Genomic DNA, 22622 nt, shown 5'->3' with positions numbered 1-22622 from the left:
CAGGCTCATCTTAAAAATCACCTCACACTCCACACAGGAGAAAAACCCTTTGCCTGTGATAAATGTGGCAAAACATTTAGACAGAAGTTTAGTCTTCAGCGTCACCAGGTGTGCCACAGTGAAGAAAAACCATTTGCCTGTGATCAGTGTGACAAAAGGTTTAGCCGGAAGACATCCCTTAAAATGCACATGACCATCCATAAGGGAGAAAAACCATTTGCATGCAGCGACTGTGGCAGATGCTTCAGACTTAAGAGTGAACTAAAAAGCCACATGATATCCCACTCAGATCTAAAACCATTCGTTTGTGGGTATTGTGGTGGCAGATTTACTCGCAAAGCAAGTCTGCGTCTGCATGTTAGACTCCACACTGGGGAGAATATGCTGTCATGTGATAAATGTGATAAAAAGTTTACTCGGAAGGCTCACCTTCAGAAACACATGGGATTTCATGCAAAACTGGAGAATGTGAGGTCTGGAAAGGATTGCTTTGCTTGTGAAAAATGTGGAAGAAGGTTTGTGAAGAAGTGTCGTGTTGAAAGACATATGGTCGTTCACACAGGAAAGGATCAATTGAGATGCAATATTTGTTTGAAGAGGTTTACTAGAGCTGAGAATCTGAAGAATCACAAACTGAGAATTCACAGTGAATAGAGATTTCAGTTCATTTGGAAAAATTTTCTGTCAAAATGCCACAGCAGTTTGCATTTTGTCTCCATTTACCAACAAATATGCAAAAAAAAAATTGCTTATAAAAGTTAGAGATTGTAGTTTTAAATGTGACATGAATCTCATTACATCTTCTCAATGTGACTCATTCCCAGTTAATACTGTAGGACAATTTATACACATATTCTGGGATTGTCTGAATGTGACTGCTGTCTGTAAAAATCCACCACTTTGGGTGATGTGCTATAAGTGGATATCTCTTATTCACCTTTTTTACTCCTTCTTAATGATGATTCCACCCTAGGGTTTTCCTCTCACCAAAGCATATGCAGCAGCTAAGAAGATGTTGGCAGCCAGCACATATATTGCTGTGGCAACAATGGACCAATTCTTATCTATGTATTGTCATGATAGAGAGATCAGCACGAGGATGAATGCGACCAGCAGGAAAACAATGAGGGCATGGGATGCGGGTTACTGTTTGATTAAAGAAGAAGCTCAACACAATTCTCTGTGACCTTCTTATTATGTGACTGTACGATATATTTTCATTTACGACTGACACTGAATTTGAGGTTTTTCTGAGCTGTAAGCCTTAATCATCACAAATACAAAAAATAAAGGTGTGCTGTTTTTCATGCCTTGTGGAATTTATTTAATATGTGATTTTCCTTCTTGAAATAAGTGACTAATATATTTAACTTGAAGATATTCTGTTTTTTATTCGGTGTATTGAATAAAAGAAGAAAAAACATTTCCATGCAGCAACTATGGAAGATGTTTCAGACTTAAGGATGTTTTAAAAAGCTATACGATACCCACTCAAATGTAAAACCGTTTGTCTGTGGTGATTGTGGTGCTACTTTTTCTCGGAAACAAAGTTTGCTCCTGCATGTTAGACTCCAAATTGTCGAGAATCAGTTGTCATGTGATCATTGTGATGAAAAGTTTGTCCTTAAGAGTTACCTTCTGTGTTTTCAGTTCAGTTCCGTTTAATATCTGAATGTTGTAGGATCCTAATATGTCCATCAGATGGCAGCAGTGAGACACAAGGCAGCGTGTGGCTGTGAAGATGCCTGATCAAAATCCTTCTGCGGTCCATAATATGAATCAGAACACAACACAGAACACAAAACATGCTAATTTCTTTAACATCAAGTATATGTAATTTAATAGAAAAATGATTAATAATAGATTAGTCATGGTTTTCGAAAGGAGAGCAATACCAATGATCTAACATTGTCTTTAAAGCAGGAAATCAGGAGAGCACAAATAAACAGTTATTGCAACTGTATTACTGAGTTTAAAACATAATCATTCAGAAAGTAGGGCTGATGTTTTATCAGCCCTACTTTCAAACAAATAAAATAAAACAAACAATAAAATTCATGTGGGTACCAGCACATTTGAGTAAAATGAAATGAGAGTGCAGATAAGACAGCAAAGAAGGAAAGTCAAAATACCATCTGCAGCTTCATAGTAAAAACAAGCAAATCAGACAGAAAGAGTGTCATTAAACAAAATCCAGTGAAATAATTGGAAATAAGGTGAGATGGAAATAGATGGTTTTATAAAATTTTTATAAAATCCTAAAGGCAGTAGGTGAAATCAGAACTGGGAGAAGAAATACAAAGGATGAGAGGCAAATAAGATTAAGACTTGGATACCCAGGACTTAAAATTATACTTTTAAAATAAAAAAGCATAATACAGGGAAATGTAATGTGGAATGGAAGAAATCATAGAACATGTTATATTAGACTGTCATAAAGTTTTATAAAGAGAGAGTTTGGAAAAATAAAAAGTTTAGTGTAATAGTACCACTAAAAAATAACTTGTATTTGTTATCATTAGCTTGTTAAATAAATCAACATTGATTATTGGAATTTGATTACATACCGGTTTTTGATTTTTATGTGTACATGATACTTTCAAGAACCACACTCCGAACCAGTAGGTGGCGGTAATGCCCACTTTAAGTTTTCTTGCCATCTGCAGGAAGAACAACTTGAATCTACCAGATTTCTTGTGAGTGTAAGCTTTTCGATTCACAGTGTATCCTTATTCTCCAGAGAAGCCAAAACATNGTTGACTCTGTGAAGGAAGAAAGTGAAGGTAAAACACTTAATCTGATAATTATGAAATAGTTATGGTCATGAGAACCTATGGAAGAATCAAGAAAAAGGGAAAGAGCTGTAGACAGCTAAGTTCCTACTCTAGACATAAACAGCTAGATGTGAACTGGGGCAGAACAGGTCTCGTTGCCCTGTGTGAGGTGCAGCCAGAGATGCCAAGCAGTCTTCACTGCACTTCTGATCGATTTGTCTGCGTAATCACGTCAAGGTTTACTTTAATTTTAATCTACTGCTCCTGGTCAAACAAAAACAAAGCTGATCTTCTGCGGATTTTTTTTTCTTACATAGTTTTCTGTTTTTTAATTCGCAGAGATAATCAATGTTTTTTTTAAACTTAGTGTGTGTCATGCTCGCTAATAGGTTGACAGAGATCAGTCAGCCATCATGCACTGTTTTCCCACTTGTGCTTATTTAGAAGTTGTAATTGTTGCAATAAAATGACGGAAGCTCGCTGCTCACAGTTAGGCTTCCTGAAAAGATGGCAGTGTAGGCTTGTTATTCTATTAAACTGCATGTTAATGTAAAATATGACATATAAAGCTGCAGTATGGACTTTTATAAATATAAAAAATATTCATTTACATATTTGTTGAAACTGTCGATATGTTGTGACAATATACAGGGACGACCCAAGCCTCCATGGGGCCCTTAGTGAAATCTGGTTTTGGGGTGTTCTGTCATATCATCATACGTTTAGTACCAACTGACGGCTATATCTGTCAGACAGGTAAACGCTGTCATTACCATATGATTTTATTTAATCAGCAACATAGAATCATGAAGTTGATCGTCATACACTTTGTTATTAACAGCAGTATGACATCCTGACTTAGTGGTTAACTAGTCATACCATCATCAAGCAACAGGGAGGTGAGTTTTACACTGGCGTGTTTTGTAGTTGACTTTAGCTAGTCCTTGCTTCAAATACACTTTGAAACCACGACAATGCATGTATATCTAACTAGTAATCATTGAAAACAATTTGTTGACTTATTTTCGTCGTAACTTGTCGCGTATGCTGAACTGACAACTCCTCTGAAGGTCGGACTTCTTAATGCGCATGCGCAGGCATGCGTACTCACTGCATGTATTCTGACGGCGTATGATGATCTGATAGAACAGGGGCCCTCTGTTTCTGCTAACAATGTGGATGGCTGCAATCAACAGTCATATGATTAGCTCATTCACACACCTACTTTTAACTTATTGCATCTCTGACAGTGTTGCTTACATTATATCCTATATATAATACAGGATACATTTATTTCACGTGTTTGCTGCAGGAAATCAGCAACTGTGGTAGGTTAAACAGTCCTTAGTGTAAAATTTAGCCAAGATGTCCATGTAGGCCTTTTGCAATAAATAATCACATGATAAATTAAAACTTCATAATCCATTTTATTTGTTGTTTGAGTATTTAACATGTCGTCCAGTTCCAGTGTTAAATATTCAATAGAATTTAAAGTTTATTAATGTGGTCTTGTGTTATTATGCCATTACCAGTATATTACTTGACAATGATCTCAAAACAACAATATTATCATTTATCGTAATAACTTCAGGCTTTGTTCATGTGTTTCCTACAGAAGAGCAGCAGTTGCTGGTGGTTAAAGAAGAGGTTCCTGATCTGAGCAGTTCCAGTTTGGACCAGCAGAACCTCACATGTTTCCAGGTGAAGAAGGAAGAGGAAGAACAGTGTATCAGTCAGGACATATATCAGCTTACTGTGAAGAATGAAGACGAAGAGAAAGAAATGAAACCTCAATTGTCAGAGGTTCATCACATCAAACGTGAAGACAGCAGAGAGACAGAAGCTCCAACCAGCAGCTCAGCTGAACAGATGAAAACAGAACCTGATGGAGAGATCAGTGGAGGACCAGAACCCAACAGAGAGCTGGATTCAAATCCTAATTTACAGGCAAATATTGAAGAAAGGCATTCATCCTCTTCTGAGACTGAAGTCAGTGATGAGAGCGAAGATGATAATCTATCAGGTTCTGAATCTGAAAATGAAGACGGTGATGAAGATTGGAGGGAACCCAGAACACGTCAGTCGGGTGTAAACAGCAAAGTGGGACGTAAAGCTGCCAAGAAGGCCTTCAGCTGCCCTGACTGTGGTAAACCGTTTGTGAGGAAGCAGATGTTCCAGAAACATATGGCAGGTCATTCAGGAGAAAAGTCTTCCAGCTGCTCGGTTGAGAAGAATCACTCGAGAGGGAAGCGGAATGGGGATTCACAGACCAGACTCAAGCCAGGAAGGAAATACTTTACTTGTAACAATTGTGGTGAAATCTTTAAGAAACTAGCTGCTCTTAAATGTCATATCAGAATCCATTGTGGTGAAAAATCAGTTGTTTGCAAAGATTGTGGTAAAATCTTTCACTCCCGGGATCATTTTAAATCTCACCAGAGACTGCACACAGGAGAAAAACCCTTTGCCTGTGATAAATGTGGTAAAAGATTTAGCCAGAAGCATACCCTTAAAAATCACATGACATGCCACACAGGAGATAAACCATTTCAGTGCGAGTTGTGTGATAAAAAGTTAGTCTCAAATGGAGGTCTGAAGACCCACATGACCATCCATAAAGGAGTAAAACCATTTGTGTGCAGCGACTGTGGCAGATGCTTCAGACTTAAGAGCGATCTAAAAGGCCACATGACAACCCACTTAGACGTAAAATCGTTTGGCTGTGGCTATTGTGGCACTAGTTTTTCTCACAAAAGAAGTCTTCTCCAGCATGTTAGACTCCACACTGGGAAGAACCTATTGTCATGTGATAAATGTGATAAAAAGTTTGTCGGGAAGTATTACCTTCTAAGACATATGCAAGTTCATCTGAAACGGGAAAAAGCGGTGACCGGGAAGGGGAACTTTTCTTGTGTGGAATGTGGGAAGAGGTTTCTCCAGGAGGCACATGTGAAAAGCCACATGGTGATTCACACAGGAGAGAAACCATTTAGCTGTGGTTTTTGTGGCGCCAAATTTACTCACAAGAGAAGTATGCTGCGGCATGTCAGACTCCACACTGGGGAGAATCTTCTGTCATGTGATAAATGTGATAAAAAGTTTGCTCGGAACTATTATCTTCTCAGACATATGCGGGTTCATGCGAAAGAGGAGAAAGTGGTGACTGGTAAGGGGAACTTTGCTTGTAAAGAGTGGTGAAGAAGGCAGTATGCAAAAAAAATTGCATGGTTGTTCACACGGGAGAGAAAACATTTATCTGTGACCTTTGTTTGAAGAAGTTTGCACGAGTGGAAGGCTGGAGGATGAACAAGGCTCACGGTGGGGGTGCATATTTCTACCCAAAACAGGCAGTGGACTTTAAGTTTAATTTAGTCTTTTGTGTATTGCTATTTTTGAATAAATGCAGAAAATGATCAATTTATTGTTTCTGTAAAGCGTCTGAAGGACAAAATGTGACAAAATTGCGTAAAAGAATTAGCTCCCCAATTTTTAAAGTTTATTTTATGTCAAACATATTTTGTCTTGTTAATTTTTCTTGCGCTAAATGGAGGCCATTTCCCCATAAAGCTTAATTCTTTCCATGCTTGGACACAGCACTCTGTGAATAACCAGCTTCTTCAGCAATGACGTTTTGAGGTTTATGCTCCTTGTGGACGGTTTCGACGTCTGTTTTCTGAACGTCTGTCCAGTCAGCAGTCTTCCTCGTGAATGTGTAGTTCACTAATGCAAACTGAGAGACCATTTAGGGGCTCAAAAAGCCTTAGTGGGTATTTCATGTAATTCATGTGAGATGCCAGGATTTTTTTTTATATTGAACTACTTTGCAATTTTCAAATTTTCTGAAACACTAAATTTGGGGTTTTCGTGATCTGTAAGCTCATCACAATTACAAGAAATAAATGGTTGAAATATTTCAGTCTCTGTAAGGACTTTATATAAGTGAGTTTCCCTTCCTGAAATAACTGACTAAAATATTGAACTGTATATCTCCGTTTTCAATCCATCCTCTTTTCAAAACATCTGAATGTTGTATTAACCAACTGACTCCAGCAGATGGCAGCAGTGTGTGGCTGTGCAGACGCCTGACCAAAATCCATATAAGGTCCATAACTATCTAAATCTACCGGAGTGTGAGCTTTTCGATTCACAGCGTAACCCTCTTTTCCATTAAAGCCAGAACATCGGGGCCGTGTGTGGACCAAAATTACGATGGAAAGTTGCAGATTTGGAGAACAATCCAGCTTCGATGACTCTGTGAAGAAAAAGAGGGAAGGTAAATCACTTCATCTTGTCATTATGAAATAATTCTTATTAGAACCAGTTAAAGCATGAAGTAAACAAGTTGATGCTCCTAATATGTACCGAGAGTTCCAACTATAGACATAAACGCCTTGATGTTCTCAGAAACCCCGTTTCAGAAAGCGGCTTAGTGAAAACTCTGAAAAACTAATGACGAGTCTGTTCATACGCTCGATATTTGATTTGAGAAAAAGAGTCAATGTACTTCTGCGAACGATTATTATTTCTCGGAAACAGAATGGTTTGAACAAACTATATCTTTCCCACTTTGTAGCTGAGACTTGGCAATAGGAAAGCGTGTTGTGGAGTGAAAAGTGGCTAATAAAAACAAATCATCACACCGGAATCCGTTTCTGTCTGCTTTATGCTGGCCAACTTTGGAAGGTTCTTAGCGCACCTCCATTTTACACAACTTCCAAATTCAAATAAATTTCACAGAGGACTCATAGACTCAAACATATCCATATATAGTTCTCAAATAGTCCAGTTCGTTGTTTGGTTGACGCACAAATTTTGGCTTGCGCTTAGGGGAGTTTCCAGGAATTGTCCAGCTGGAACATTTCAAGTTATTTCTCTATATCTCTCCAAATCTGAATTCCTTCCTGGTTTTCCAGGTCAGAGAGACTCAGGAGATTTGACACAGTACATTTCTTTTTGATAAAAACATGCCTTTCTGCAAACAGCAGTAAGGCACTAAACCAGACTTTATGAACATTTACTCAGTTCTTGAGTAACCCTTTTACCAAAAACTTTTTTTTTTTTTTTTTTTACTTTTTATTCTTGAGTTATTTCTTGAAATGCTACTTTTTACTTTTGCTTGAGTAAAAGTATATTGAAGTAATGCTGTTACCTGGCCACTCTACCCACCTCTGTTACATCCCTCGGTGTTTATTTAATGCTGGGAATAAACCCAACCTTTCATTTCTGTGCATATTAATAGAGTAGAATGTATATATTTGTATGTGTTAAAACTTTTATTTTAGGTCATTTTTGAACCTGCATTTTTAAAGAGCTCTTCTTCCCTTGCACTCACAGCCGTGCTGCTTCTCCTTGCTCGGTTTAGATGTCAGCCATTATATCATCAACAAACCTCATGGCATTTAGCCGATAGGCTACAAATCTCTATCGTCGGCCATCGTTTCTATATTTTCTACTGTATACCGTAGTGTATTCCTAGTTAACACAAATTTCGTGCCAACAGTACAACAGAAAATAATTCTTTGTGACAAAAGAAATGCATTTTATGCTAATGTCAAAATGTGAACCAAGCACATTAAAACCACAATATCTTAACTTTTGGAAACAAATATAGATTTTTTTTTCCAAGTCATAGATCATTTTAGTGGCACTTACACTTCCTTTTATATTTTGGCATCTATTAATACGTTAGTCATCAATTATGAGTATACAATAAATTTCAAATAAGTGTCTATTAGACAGTTGTATTCACAATAAACAGACTTTGGTGTAAGATTTAACTAAGATGTTTATGTGTGTCCTGCAGAAGAGCAGCAGCTGCTTGTGGTTAAAGAAGAGGTTCCTGATCTGAGCAGTTCCAGTTTGGACCAGCAGAACTTCACATGTTCCCAGGTGAAGAAGGAAGAGGAGGAACAATGGATCAGTCAGGACATATATCAGCTTACTGTGAAGAAAGAAGATGATGAGAAACCTGAATTGTCAGAGGTTTATCACATCAAAAGTGAAGACAGCAGAGAGACAGAAGCTCCAACCAGCAGCTCAGCTGAACAGATGAAAACAGAACCTGATGGAGAGATCAGTGGAGGATCAGAACCCAACAGAGAGCTGGATTCAAATCCTAATTTACAGGCAAATATTGAAGAAAGGCATTCATCCTCTTCTGAGACTGAAGTCAGTGATGAGAGCGAAGATGATAATCTATCAGGTTCTGAATCTGAAAATGAAGACAGTGATGAAGATTGGAGGGAACCCAGAACACGTCAGTCTGGTGTAAACAGCAAAGTGGGACGTAAAGCTGCCAAGAAGGCCTTCAGCTGCCCTGACTGTGGTAAACAGTTTGTGAGGAAGCAGATGTTCCAGAAACATATGGCAGGTCATTCAAGAGAAAAGTCTTCCAGCTGCTCGGTTGAGAAGAATCACTCCTGCAGGAAGCAAAACAGTGATACGAAGATGGGACTCGAACCAGGCAGAAAATCCTTTTCTTGTGACGATTGTGGAAAAACATTTCAGAAAGCTTATAGTCTTAAATGTCATATGAAAATCCATCGTGGTGAAAACTTAGTTGTTTGTAAAGATTGTGGTAAAAACTTTCACTCTCAAGAACATTTTAAATATCACCTGACACTCCACACAGGAGAAAGACCCTTTGCCTGTGATAAATGTGGCAAAACATTTAGCCATAAGTGTAGCCTTAAAATGCACATGACTTGCCACTCAGGAGAACAACCATTTCAGTGTGAGCTATGTCATAAAAAGTTTACCTCAAATGGAAGTCTGAAGAACCACATGACCATCCATAAGGGAGAAAAACCATTTGCATGCAGCGTCTGTGGCAGATGTTTCAGACTTAAGAGTGATCTAAAAGGCCACATGATAATCCACTTTGATGTAAAACCGTTTGTCTGTGGGTACTGTGGTGCCAGTTTTACTCGGAAACAAAGTTTTCTTTGGCATGATAGACTTCACACTGGAGAGAAACTCCTGTCATGTGATAAATGTGATAAAAAGTTTGCTCGGAAGTCTCACCTTCAAAGACATGTCCTGATCCATGCGGGAAAGAAGAAACCGGTTTCTCAAATCAAAAAGTTTGCTTGTAAGGAATGTGGAAAAAGGTTTCTTGAAAATTATCAAGTAAGACGACACATGGTTATTCACATCGGAGAGAAACCGTTTAGCTGCAATCTTTGTTCAAAGACGTTTGCACGAGCGGAAGGAGTAAAGATGCATAATAAAAGAATTCACTTTAAATAGAGATTTCACACTTAAACTTTATGTGTGGCATAAAGTTCATTTTATGTCAAACATATTTGGAGTTAATTCAATAATTCTCGTGAGACAACATGAACCTTTAATATTGAACTTCTTTGCAATTTTCTGAGACACTGAATTTTGGATTTTCATGATCTGTAAGCTCATCACAATTACAAGAAATAAATGGTTCAAATATTTCACTCTCTGTAAGGAATTCACTTTAGATTCCTGAGTAAGGAATTTAAAGTGCAAGGAATTTACACTTAATTTACACTTGACTCACTTATACCTGAGTAAAGGTATAAGTGAGTTTTCCTTCCTGAAATAACTGATTAATATATTCAACTTCCACTTTAAAAACATCTGAATGTTGTGTTAACCAAATGACTCCAGCAGATGGCAGCAGTGAGACACATGGCAGTGTGTGGTTGTGCAGATGCCTGACCAAAATCCATTTAAGGTCCATAACTAAATCTACCGGAGTGTGAGCTTTTTGATTCACAGTGTAACCCTATTTTCCATTAAACATTAGGGACGTGTGTGGACCAAAATTACGATGGAAATTTGTAGATCTGGAGAACAATCCAGCTTCGTGTCATTTATGGTCACAAGATCATAAATGACGCGAGAGTTTTCTAAGTAACGTAGCACTATATTTAAGTTTAATCATGGTGTTTTTTTTTTTGTTTTTTTGTTGTTTTTGTTTGTTTAATCACATAAATTCCCGGCATTTGGGGGTTTAATCTGTCCCACACTGACATCCCTTGCTCACACAATTTGTGGAACATGCAGCAGAGCAGACAAATACAATCTGCATCACCTTGACTGGATTTTTAAAATGAACTCCTGCAGAGCGGCAAAGACATAACAGTGTCCTGCTATAAAGCGATGGTGCGCTGAAATCATTTGATTATCCTGCAGTTCCAAATTCCTGTTGCTGTTGGGGAATATTTCTAATCTATATTTTTACTAGTTAAATATTTTTTAGATATTCCAAATATTTGACAAACAATGTCTTCTATCATGTTTCGTAAATCACATTGCAAATAACAGTGTGTTATACGACTTTGTTATGATGTAAAGCATTTTGAAATGCCTTTTTGCTGAAGTGTCCTCTAATAAAATTTGAACGATTGTTTCATTGATTGCATGTGTAAGTCATTATATTTGCTTATCCTCCTCCCAGTATTTTGTGCTTTCTGAAATATTTGGTACATTCATGAAGGCAAACCCACAAAATTAGTTATTAGTTTCACATCCCGTCTAACATTTGGCATATCTGGTCAAGCCTGATATGAACAGGCTTGAACAGTGTTCACAGACCCAACTGTGAACACTGTACTGGACCGTAACTATATGACAGCTTTAATAATCCGCTCGGTAAGACGTAATTCCTTGATTAATTCTTCAGTTATAACTATGGAGATGACTGATTATGTTGTAGTATGTATTATTATTATTTGAAACAGTAAACAGACTTTCACAGCACCTCTCAAGTGAAGAAAATAGTGAAACTAAACTTTATTGTATCTCTAAAGGTAAATTAAGGGATTTCTATTTTGACTAGATTTTGTTCAGTATTTGTCTCTGTTACTTATTACTTCAAAAATTAACATATTACTGTATGCGCCATCTATTGGTCAAAATTAATTTAACATTAAATTGAGTCCTGATTTAGGCCGAGTTATATTGTTTTAAGTGGGTAAATATGCCACTCACAATATGGCAACCGCACTGCCGTGCTGTTTTTAAGCAAACCTGTGCTCCGGCGGGGGGAGCTCTTTGGTTACTAGGGTTACACAGAATGAGGCGGCTGTGGAGATGCCTGCTCTAAAACCTCGGGGGGGATGAGGAGGGCAGAAAACGCCAACACAAAGAAAGAGTCCGAGGCCCTGTCGGAGAATGTTTCCAGCTCCTGTAACAGCTCCATGGATCCAGCCTGGCAGAAATGTTAGTGTTCGGCCTGGTTCGTGTGAAACGAGCCTCCGGTTCGTTTTACAGAAAACGGACACCATGAAGGAAGTGGATAATGTCCATCACAACACTGAAAGTCTGTCTTTGGAGGAGAAAGTGCAGATGAAACAGCTCGGTGTCCACCAGCCGCAGGATGTTGGTAGACCCCAAACAGCTGGTAAGAAGAAGCTCTGATTTCACCAGGAGGTTCTGCCGTTAGCTTGCTGTTGCTCCGAGTATGAATGCGTTAAAGTGGAGCTCCGAGCATTTTCATGAAAACCACTCGGCTCTGCTAGTGTTGACTGAAATGAACAAATGGAGCAATGAACGCATACACAGCGGTTTGAGCCTAAACTCGTCTGTTATATTGACCAGGGTTTTAAAATGTTAACCAATTACGTCATAAACATTCAACAAATTATAACGCATCTAGATTTGACCGAACGCAACGTCTAACAGCGTCATTGAATTAGAAACGCATGAAGCAAAATGTAGAAATAAAATGGAAAAAAAAAATATTTCTAAATCTATCCTAACTGGCTGGACACTGATCATAAGTAGCAACCAGGTGATGCTAATCAAATGCATTGATTAACTGATTATCAGGAGGTGTAGTGACGTTTATAGACTGTCAAACAATTTCACTTGAGTCATCTGAATATCATAGGTGAAGATTAAAAGTGAAACCAGATCTTAAAAACTGAAATTATGTGGCAGTTTGTATTTGTTTACATTTAAACCTGTTGTGGACTAGCATTATAAATTGAGGTACAATTTCAAAATCTTAAACTAATATTTTGTTGGGCTGGTTTTAGCTTTGGTTACAGCATGCGTTTGCTGTGGCATTGTTTTGATAAGCTTCTGCAATGTCACAAAATTTACTTCCATGCAGTGCTGCATCAATTATTCACTGAGATCTTGTAGAGACTGACCACTGTGCAAATACTTCTCCAGCACATCCCAAAGATTTTCAGTGGGGTTAAGGTTCAGACTGTGTGGGGGCCGATCCATGTGTGATAATATTGTCTCATGCTCTCTGAACCATTCTTTCGCAACTTTAGTGCAATAAATTCTCGCTTTGTAATCTTGGACTACTGTGGTGCCATCCAGCAGATCATCGCACTGACCCAGCAGGATCGTACAATAGGGCACGAGGCATGATGGGAGCATACTTCATCTGCCTCTCTTCTTAGCCTGATGCACCAATCACTCAGGAACAGGGTAAATCTGGATTAATCAGACCAGGTGGCCTTTTTCCATTGCTCCCGAGTTCAATCTTTATTCTTCCTTCAGCCACTTTCTTAAGCTAGTCTCACTGGTTTGTGGTTTTCTTATAACTACACAGCTGTTCAGTTCCAATCCCTTGAGTTGCCTTCACATTGTGTGTGTGGAAATACTCTTATTTTCATTACTACACATAGCCCTGAGTTTGAATTTGTTTTTTGTTTTTTTTTTATTTGGTGTCACCAAACATTTTGGTGATTGCAATCATTCATGATATATTTCAGACTACATTTCTTACTTGAAGGCAATGATTCCCCACTAACATTACAGTTTTTTTAGTAATGTGTTGGACAGTTCTTAACTCAATTTTTTTTACTTGTTTGCAGTCTTCTTAGATTTTTTCTCTGTTTCTGCATGGCAATGATTTGACCAACATCTTTTCCGTGACCGCAGGATGTCTTTCCACATGATTGTTTTAAGAAATGAGAAGCTATTCATTGCATCATTTGGGGTGAAATAACTTGTTGCCAGCTGAAACATATCCACCCATTCAGTAATTATCTAAAAGGAGTCTTATGCCTATTTGTGTAGTTAAATCCAGATGTTTTTAGAATATTTTTGGGGGGAGTTGAAGGGTTTGCCATGCTGCGTATTTACATATTGCCACAAAACATTCAAAAAATTTATAAATCCTGGGCCTTTTCAGCGGTCAGGATAAACGTCCAATAATTTGATTAATACCAGTCAGTAGTTTTTTTTCCAATTTGGATTCATTTTTGCTGAAATACGAGTTAGTGTTTATTTTTTATATATTGTTTTTTTGCCTGGTCTTTCATACTGCTGAAATGATGCGGTAGCAATCAGACTTATGTGTGAACGGGTTATAACCCCAAAGCGACCCACATGCACAGAAGAATGTTGTCACACAGCAGCACACTGCTTACTGAAGTAGCCACTGTCTATGGATCAATTTTAAAGTTTAGAAATGGGAGATCATGACAAGGGAAAGAAATTTTTAAAAAAGCACAAGTAATGGAAATGATCTTTTTGTAGAGGTTTGACAGCAGCTTCTGTTGACAAGTCTGTTTGGATGAGTTGTCAAAGTGCGTGTGGTGCACTTCAGTGACGCATTCCTCTTTAATAACGTCATCATAATTTTCATTATCAGCCACTATTTACATCTAGATTTACTGAGTCTGCCTTCTTCTGGTGCAGAATTATGATGCATGAAGAAAATGGATATAATTATTTGGTAATAAACGATTGGCTATTTCTTAGATGAGACTGGTCTTATCCAGCAATCTGCAAATGTCAAAAAATCAACCACTGTCACCTTTTGCTCTGCTCTGTGAGAAGGCTGATAGACCTGCCCACCAGGTCACTTCTGTATGAAACAAGAGTCATTCCAATGTTGCCCACTTTGCAACTGTCGCTGTATGTAGTTATTGTTCAGAGCTCTTTAGCGACTTTCTTTTTATTTTATTATTTTTTTTAAGTGATTAGTGACAAATCCAGCAACCTTTTTTCTGTGTTATTGGAGACCTTGTTTTAAATTCTGCCAAATTTGGAATCTTTTTAAAGATCATGATTGACTCAAAATCTGATTTTGTGCACTCCTCATGATTATTATTAGAAATTTTCAAAACTGTAACCTGCAAAATAGATATCAAAGAGGTGTATATGCATCTGGCAGCTGCAGATTTACTGATTTAAAAAACATCCAATACTAGCACCACCATAAAAACACAGGTTTACAGGCTTTGTTTGGATCTCTTCGTAGAAAAGCTGTTGTTGCTGTCGTACAATCTGGAAAGAGTTATAGGTTTCAATCATTCTGCAGTGTAAAGCAGTAGGTCCTAATTGTTTGCTGAAGCTTGGCCCAAATCGGGTAGTCCAAAAGGACGGTGATCCCAAACACAGCTGAAAATCTGCAGCACAATGGCTACAAAGTCAAAATGTGAATCCATCTGTTCCACAGCTGAAGCTCGCATGAAACTGGGTCAAGGCAAAGCTCCAGCAGAATGGCTGAAAATGAAAAGACCGAGTGTGGTGAAATAGCCCACTCAAAGTCCAGACCTCAGCCTGATTGAAATGCCGTGGTGGGACCCAAGTGAGCTGTGCAGAAACCAATGTGTAGGTGGCTATTGAGGTCTGCAAACCTCAATAAACTAAAGGAGAATTAGGCCAAATTCCTCCTTGACGACGTGAGAGACAGAGAAAGTCCAATAGAAACCCAGAGTTAACCAAAACTATTACTGGTATGCACGCTTGTGAATTTAGATGTAAATTCTTTTGCATCTGAGGAATTTAAGCAGTGAAAGAAAATCAAGGCTTCTGCTTAAAAGCATGTGACCATGGAAGAAAAAAAACAAACAATTTCTCCTGACGTGGTGCCACATTTACAAGGAAAAGAAAACATTTGTGGGTTAAGCAGAGGTGAGCATGTGGGCTGCACACATAGAAACTTTTGATGGAGGCTGTGTGATGGTTTTGGGTGCAATCCCCCAGACTGGGGGTGGGGGGAACAGGTCTCACAGTTAACTACCTAATTCAATTCATAAAGACCTCAAGATGAAATTCTGTGGACTAAACTTTGGAGTTTGGTCCAGTCTGGGCACTCTAGGACAAAATGTAGAACAGTTTAAGGGAAAAAAAATAAGAAGCAGAGAGTGTGTTAAGTAGTATTTAAGCGAACTGCAAGATCTAGGAGGCTTGCAGTTGAAGTTAAATTGTTGCTGAGCAGTCCAAAGAAACGGAGAGCTTGTTACGTGCAACTCTTCATCTCGTGCATGTTTCTGTTAAAATCCATAAAAATGCATATGTTTGTGGGCTTTCTTGCCTACAATGTTAACATGTCAAAAGAGTCTGTTGTCGTAGTGCCTAGTATTTCTCCACGTCAACTGTCTGACTGTGGTTGACTTTGACATGAGGCTTTTTTTTTGCCGATAAGCCCTGTGTGGTTTTCTCTAAACATCTTTTTGCAAAGGATATTGTTTAGGAAGTCCTGTGGTTTATCCAGGCCCAACTTTGCAAATGTAAGTCATGTGGACATTTTGTTGTTGAGAGAAGAGGCATACAGAACAGAACATTATAGAATGGTGCCTTTAGCTATAAAATAAAAATGTAAATTATTAAAAGGAAAAAAAAAAACATGCAGAACACCCACTCCTGTGTGTGGCGCTGCAGTAGCTTTTAATGTTACTAAATGACTTGTGTGCCTTTTTTAATATTAATACTACAATCCCCAAAATGTCCTGTGTGTGCCACAGAGGTGACTTTTATTTGACATTTAATTTCACATGTGCTTAAAGTGTTGAGCTTTGCTTCTTCCACATTCACTGTTTAAGTAGTAATTTATAAAGAGGTTTATCTTTGTACATGAAGAGAAGAAAAGACGGCCTCAATTTTATCATATTCTTTTAATTAATGTCAATAAAAGCTTTGTCCAAGCTTTTAATTTTTGTGCTGTATTCTTGAACAATTCTGTGAGAGTGATCCCTGGAGTAAAAACTTCTATCATCATCTGAGCAGTGTCGCTGATTTTTGACTCGCGTTTCTGCAACTGTATTTGTTAAACTGGTCCTTGCATTTCTCTGTGTCCAGCAGATGTTCGGCCCTTGGAGGTGATGAAAGAGAAGGTTCCCTGGAGCCCCAGTACGGATCAGCAGAACCCAGAACCCGTTCACATAAAAGAAGAAGAGGAAGAACTCTGGATCAGTCAAGAGGGGGAGTATCATTATGGGTTGGACGAAAACGAGTACAGCCGACTCCCATTAACTGTTATCGTGAAGACTGAAGATGAGGAAGAGGAACCTCAGACTTCACAGCTTCATCAAAGCCAAACTAACGCCAGAGAGTTTGCCAGAGAGGTTGAGCGTCCAACCAGCAGCTTTAAATGGATCAAAAAGGAAACTGATGGAGAGGACTGGGGACGGCTGGAACTGGTTAGGAAACCACGTGTTCCAAGACCAAAGAGTGGCGCGGAGGGTTTAGACACCCCCGAGACTGAATTTAGTGAAGAAGACGATTGGCAGGAACCTTTGTCAGAGACCGACTCGGGGTGTAAGGGAAGCGGAGCAACAGAGTTGGGAGCAGGCAGCGATAACGGATGCAGCGCTGTTAAAAAGCCGTTCAGCTGCCCAGAGTGTGGTAAACAGTTTCTGTACAGGCAGTCTCTGAAGAGACACATGAGACGCAACATAGAAAAAAGCTCCAACTGTTCGGTTAATCTGAAATGTTCCGAAGTGAAGCAAAGTGCAGATTCAAAGACCAAAGTCCATACGGGGAAGAAAAACTTCAGCTGCGATATGTGCGGAAAAACTTTCAGAGATCATTTCAGCCTGAAATCTCACATGAGAGTCCACTCTGAGGAAAAGCCCTTTGGCTGCGAAATTTGTGCCAAGTGCTTCAAGCATGAGCACAACCTGAAGATACATATGAGAATCCACACAGGAGAGATGCCGTTCAGCTGCGAAGTTTGCGGTAAAAGGTTTAAGCATCAGCACAATCTGAAGACGCACATGAGAATCCACACTGGGGAGAAGCCTTTTGTGTGCGACATCTGTGGCAAAAGAGCAAGACACCAGAACAACCTGAAGACGCACATGATAGTCCACAGAGGGGAACGACCCTTCGGTTGTGATCTCTGTGGCAAGAAGTTCAACCGTAAAACGAGTCTTAGGGCGCACATGACGGTTCACACGGGCGAAAAACCGTTTGCTTGTGATATCTGCGGTAAAAGCTACAAGCGCAAAACGCACCTTCGGACTCACATGACCGTCCACAATGAAGAAAAGCCTTTTGGTTGCGACGTCTGCGGTAAGAGGTTCAATCGTAAAACGCATCTCGGGACGCACATGGCGGTCCACACCGGCGAGAAGCCTTACAGCTGTGACTTCTGCGGTAAAAGGTTCACCCGGAAAACGCATCTAGATTCCCACATTACGGTTCACACAGGAGAAAAACCTTTTGGCTGCGCCGTGTGTGGGCAAGAATTCTCCCAGCAGGGAAGTTTAAACAGACACATGACATTACACTTGGGATAAAAGCACATTTAGAGAAAAAACCTGGAGGTAAAACCTAAAGCTAATTTCTTCACTTCCATGACAGAGGTGGCTTGTCTTATTGTATGCCTTTTTTGTAGATTTTGACTTTAATTACTACAAGTATGAGCTTTATAACTCTAACTGTGCGAGAGGATGGAGAAGCTGAGCTAAGATGCATTTACCCTTGGTTGGTACTGTTCAGAAACACCAAGTAAATCATGCTCATTGTTAATGTCGCTCCTGTTTCAAGCAAATTTGTTTTTTTTTGTACAATTTGTAACTCATCTTTGGTAGCGTAACACACATGATGAGTTGGAGTATAGAAATAATTGTTAGCTATCACTTTGAGGTATTTGGTTCTCAAAGCTCTTTAATCTTACCAATGAAGCAATACTTTGCTAAATGACCACCAGCACACCTACTTGACAAATCAAATCAGAAATTGAAACCAAAATTATTGGTTAAAGAACATGAATTTAGCATTTAAAGACTCTAAGACTGAAAGTAAGTTGGAGTAAGGAGACATATTTTTTCTATTTTGGTGGATTCAAGTTTCTGACTAATAAGTTTATGCACTAGTATAGTTTGGCAGATCATGACCAACTGATTATCCAGTTGTAAAAATGACTGAGCCTAACAGTCACTTGTATACATACATAGATGTATTTATATTCCTGGGTTATTATTTTCACATACCTTTTAAATATAAAGCAGAGAAGCAGAATATGACCAAGTGCGTTTATGAAAAAATGTCAGTATATGGATGTCTAAAGCATATAAATAAGTTGTATTTGACTTAAATAAACTTTGTTTTTCTTAAAAAGTTTGTTTTTTTTAAAAACATATACTCTTTGGATGAAATAATTTTGCTTTCTGTATAATGTCTGTATAATGGTAGAATAGATGTAACTTGGGTACAGTCATGGGTAAATGTTTTAAATGTGAAATATTTTATTAGCTTTGCAGCTTCAGATTTTATGCTAACAAATCATATTGCTTTGAGTTTATTGAGTGATCATATGCAGATTAAGTCTATTTGTAAAGGTTTACTGTAAAAAAAAAAACTATTTTTGCACACCACGATCAGTTAATATTTCCTTCAATTCTATTATCAGCATTGGATGTATTCATAAAATAGCCCAGATGAAATCATAACTAATCTAATAATGAGGTTTAACAGGCTTGTTGTATACATGAACCTTTTCAACTCTCATCTTTCTATGGGCTGAGATTAGTGTTTTGTGATGACTGCTCCAAAACATTGACTATGCTGTCCTTGATCCACTTTCTAATTTGGTGGTGTCATTAGCGGTACTGTCTATTGGAAGAGCCATTTGTACCCAAGCTGTAACTTACTGCCTCTTGTGATGTTGCTTTTATATTTCCACATCGTACCATAATGCTATTTCCTCATGATGCAGGTTTTTTTTTTTAAGTGTACCAGAGCCTCCTGCAACAAAACATCCACACATGATGTTGCCACCCCCTAACGTCACAGTTGAAATTGTGCTCTCAAATTTACGAGATTCTTTATCCAAATGTAATAATGGTCATTATGACCAAACACTTCCATTAGGTCTTTTGTTCTTGAATTTGGTGAGTGAACTGCAATCTGGCTTCTGATGTTGCTTTTAGAGTAATGGCCTCTTGCTTTGGTTTTTGAGCCAATGTAAGAAGAAATTGAATAATTTAACTATGAATAATGACTGTCTAACTAGCTTCACATTGAAACCGGCTAATCTCTGGGACACAAAATTGTCCTTCCTGAACAGCTGGATGGTATGGTATTTATGCTTATATATAATCTGAAAAGATTAATGTGGCACCTCCAGACTTTTAAAGGCCCATAGTTCTCTTCCTGCTATTTTGAAGATTATATTTACGTGATATAAAACAAGGAATGTGTTTGAGGTGTTTCCTCAACATACATCCACAAGTATTGTTTAAAAGTCCCTCTTATACTCTTTAAGATGAAACCATTTGTTCTGACATAAAGCTCTTGTTGCTAAACACTGCCAACACCGAAGACCATCTCGCGAGCATTTCGGTCATTTTTTTTGGTTTAATAGCAAGTTACAAAAATACATTTTCAGTTTAAAAGGCATGCGTTTTCAATATACAAATGCAAAAATCTTTTAACCTAAACGCCGCTCTGTGCTACGTTTCAATGCATAAACGGGGCACTGTTTCCCCTCCCAATATGGCTGACACGACGACGTGTCATTGCAGTGAGATGAAAGGATTGAGGCGTCGCACGTTTTGTTTCGAAATTCATTGATTATAAGTATATAATTTATATAACATAAAGCAAAATTTTGAAAAAGGAAACTCACGATGTATGCGAAAGCCATGAGGAATATGGTTACTATAGTGACGGAGAATAAAGGCGTCTGTGCAGGTGCCTGTTTAAAACAAATGAACCGTTAAGAAATATTTATCAAAAAGTTATTTAAAGGGACTGAAGGGACGCTACCATGTATATTAGGCCCATAAGGTAAATCTGGCGCTTTCATCTGACTGAATGGTGAGCGGGTATTGTTGGCATCGATTCGGTTCTGTGTTCGGAGGAGGCCCAGTTCGACGAGCTCAGCGCCAGTTAGAACAAAAAACACAATGAAGGAAGTGGAATATGCTCATCAGAACAGATCTGAAAGTCTGCCTTTAGAGGACAAAGTGCAGAAGAAATTCCACGGCGTCCATCAGCAGCAGGATGTTGGTAGAAATCAAACGGCTGGTAAGAAGAAGCTTTGATTTAATGCTGTTAGCTAGCTGTAGCTCTCGTCTCCTGTGCTGAAGCAGATAAAAAGCCCAATCTGTGTTTTTGTGCATCTGAAACCGAGTCATTTTTCTCCCTTCAAAATGTTTTTGCAGCCTAATCGATTTGCATTTATTATAACTATGAAGATACAATATATTTTGCCGCAATCTAACGTTTGTAAATTGTAGCCGAAACTGACGTGAAAATAGATTAACGTGGTTAATAACATTCCTTCTTTAAGGCTTAAACTGCCTATTTAAGGATTAAAAGGGCACAGTCCTAAACTACTAATTGTAATGTTAAAGCAGTCTTCAGTCACTAGCATACTCATACTGTTCAAAGCACTGGTAAAACAAGGATGCAAAACTGTATGAGTTTAAATAAACATTTGCTAATTAACAAAATACCTCTAGAGATTTTTCATTAAAAATAAATATTAATTTTTCATTAAAATAAATATTAATGAAAAACACTTTATGAACTCCAGAGTTTTCTATCTGATAAGAAAAAATAGGTTTTTACAGACCAGACCATTCTATGTGTCTGATTTTTAGGGTACATGTTTCTTTTCAGCTCTGTTAACAGATTTTTAGATTACATATGATTGAGCAGTGCTTTATAGTTTTAGTTTTGGTAATATCCTCTAATTTAAAAAATATACACACATATATATATATTTATCTTGTGAGGATGTTTTTCTATTTATCTTTGTTCATTCATCTTGATTTTGTTCTAAAACTATTTTAAGACACCTTAAACAAATGATTCTGGATTATGGTTCCTCTTCTTTAAACCAAATTCAAAGTATAATTCACAGCATCTTTACACAGCTCTTCCTCAACTATTCTTAATTCACTTTTCTGACTTTGAAGAATACTTTTAAAATAATTGAAAAGCCCATATTTGTGCATCTTTGCCGCAGACGGTTTGTTTGTATGAAATACAGAGGAACCATCACCCAACCTGCTTGTCTTTTTCCATTAAATTATGAAGCATTTAAAAGTGCTAAGCTATCAACTAAAGACTTGCTTTTGGCAGTATCAACTGTCATGGCATTGCTTTTCTTTTTTCTTTTTCGGAAAACAGTTTGAGTTGCTGTCCTGGATGTCCAGATGTAATGATGCATGGTTTATAAAAAACAACAAAAAAAACATTAAAATGGAAAATATGATTATGTGGTTATGAAAGATAAATATTATCTGTTCTAGGTTCTAAAGTGATTCAAATTTCAGCTTAACTTTACAAAAACACAAAATTTCAGGTGAACTTTACAGTTCTCTCAATATGAATACAAATGTTTCAAATCCACTCAGATCCACTTTGCACTAAGAGCTCTACAATTGTATATACAATTCAGTCCAACATGGGGAGCTAATGAGAATATCTAAATTAACGTTCTAATTTCCAGACAATATTGTTACACACATTGTGTTTAGGTTGGTGTATGACCCATACCAGTTTATATCAAACCATGTTTTGTTAAACAAGGATGAAGTAGGACTGAGAGAAAATATGAACTAAAGATAAAAGCCTGTTGATTTAAAGAGGTTCTGCTTTTTTTTTTTTTTTTTTTTTTTTTTTTTTTTTTTTTTTTTTTTTTTTTTTATTTCATTTTTTTTT

The 22622-nt window shown here is 37.9% G+C and overlaps 3 protein-coding genes across 7 annotated transcripts in view; all 3 read left to right on the top strand.

Moving 5' to 3' along the window:
• Positions 1 to 11167, top strand: part of LOC106954996 (gastrula zinc finger protein XlCGF46.1-like) — a 35611-nt gene extending 24444 nt beyond the window's left edge. The window contains exons 2-3 of one of the 4 annotated variants that reach the window (XR_001426479.1): positions 4390 to 7047; positions 8578 to 11167. Coding sequence is in view for 2 of the 4 variants with exons in the window: in XM_015044898.1 (XP_014900384.1) it covers positions 4390 to 5020; positions 9200 to 10022 (1454 nt within the window). In the remaining 2 variants the exon portion in view is untranslated. Of the gene's footprint in view, positions 1 to 108; positions 726 to 4389; positions 7048 to 8577 lie in introns of those variants that run through there. The other 3 variants (XR_001426480.1, XM_015044898.1, XM_015044899.1) reach the window with 3 other exon arrangements.
• Positions 11168 to 11743: 576 nt separating this feature from the next.
• LOC106955000 (gastrula zinc finger protein XlCGF57.1-like) lies at positions 11744 to 19060 on the top strand. Of its 2 annotated transcripts, none has more exons than XM_015044910.1 (2): positions 11744 to 12153; positions 16803 to 19060. In XM_015044910.1, the coding sequence occupies exons 1-2, from the start codon at positions 11925 to 11927 to the stop codon at positions 18242 to 18244; spliced, it is 1671 nt and encodes a 556-aa protein (XP_014900396.1). In that variant the 5' UTR covers positions 11744 to 11924; the 3' UTR covers positions 18245 to 19060. The 2 variants fall into 2 exon arrangements, with proteins under 2 accessions (XP_014900396.1, XP_014900398.1); XM_015044912.1 differs by having other exon boundaries at positions 11745 to 12153; positions 16806 to 19060.
• A 1558-nt stretch (positions 19061 to 20618) lies between these two features.
• LOC106955003 (gastrula zinc finger protein XlCGF57.1-like) overlaps positions 20619 to 22622 on the top strand; it is a 9211-nt gene continuing 7207 nt past the window's right edge. Inside the window, exon 1 of the mRNA XM_015044917.1 lies at positions 20619 to 20978. Within this exon, the coding sequence (XP_014900403.1) occupies positions 20858 to 20978 (121 nt within the window). The 5' untranslated portion in view covers positions 20619 to 20857. The remainder of the gene's footprint in view (positions 20979 to 22622) is intronic.

Source organism: Poecilia latipinna, unplaced genomic scaffold (genome assembly GCF_001443285.1).
Source record: "Poecilia latipinna isolate Pla-1442-1.1 unplaced genomic scaffold, P_latipinna-1.0 Scaffold697, whole genome shotgun sequence".
In the NCBI taxonomy this organism is placed as follows: domain Eukaryota; kingdom Metazoa; phylum Chordata; class Actinopteri; order Cyprinodontiformes; family Poeciliidae; genus Poecilia; species Poecilia latipinna.
Note: the sequence above shows the minus strand (reverse complement) of the source record. Positions and strands in the feature narration are given on the sequence as shown.

Bases quoted from the DNA above. Each gene is read 5' to 3' on its own strand.
- LOC106955000 (XM_015044910.1), top strand. From the start codon at position 11,925: ATGTTTCCAGCTCCTGTAACAGCTCCATGGATCCAGCCTGGCAGAAAT. The intron at 12,154-16,802 runs GTAAGAAGAAGC...CTCTGTGTCCAG, and splicing joins TGGTAGACCCCAAACAGCTG to CAGATGTTCGGCCCTTGGAG.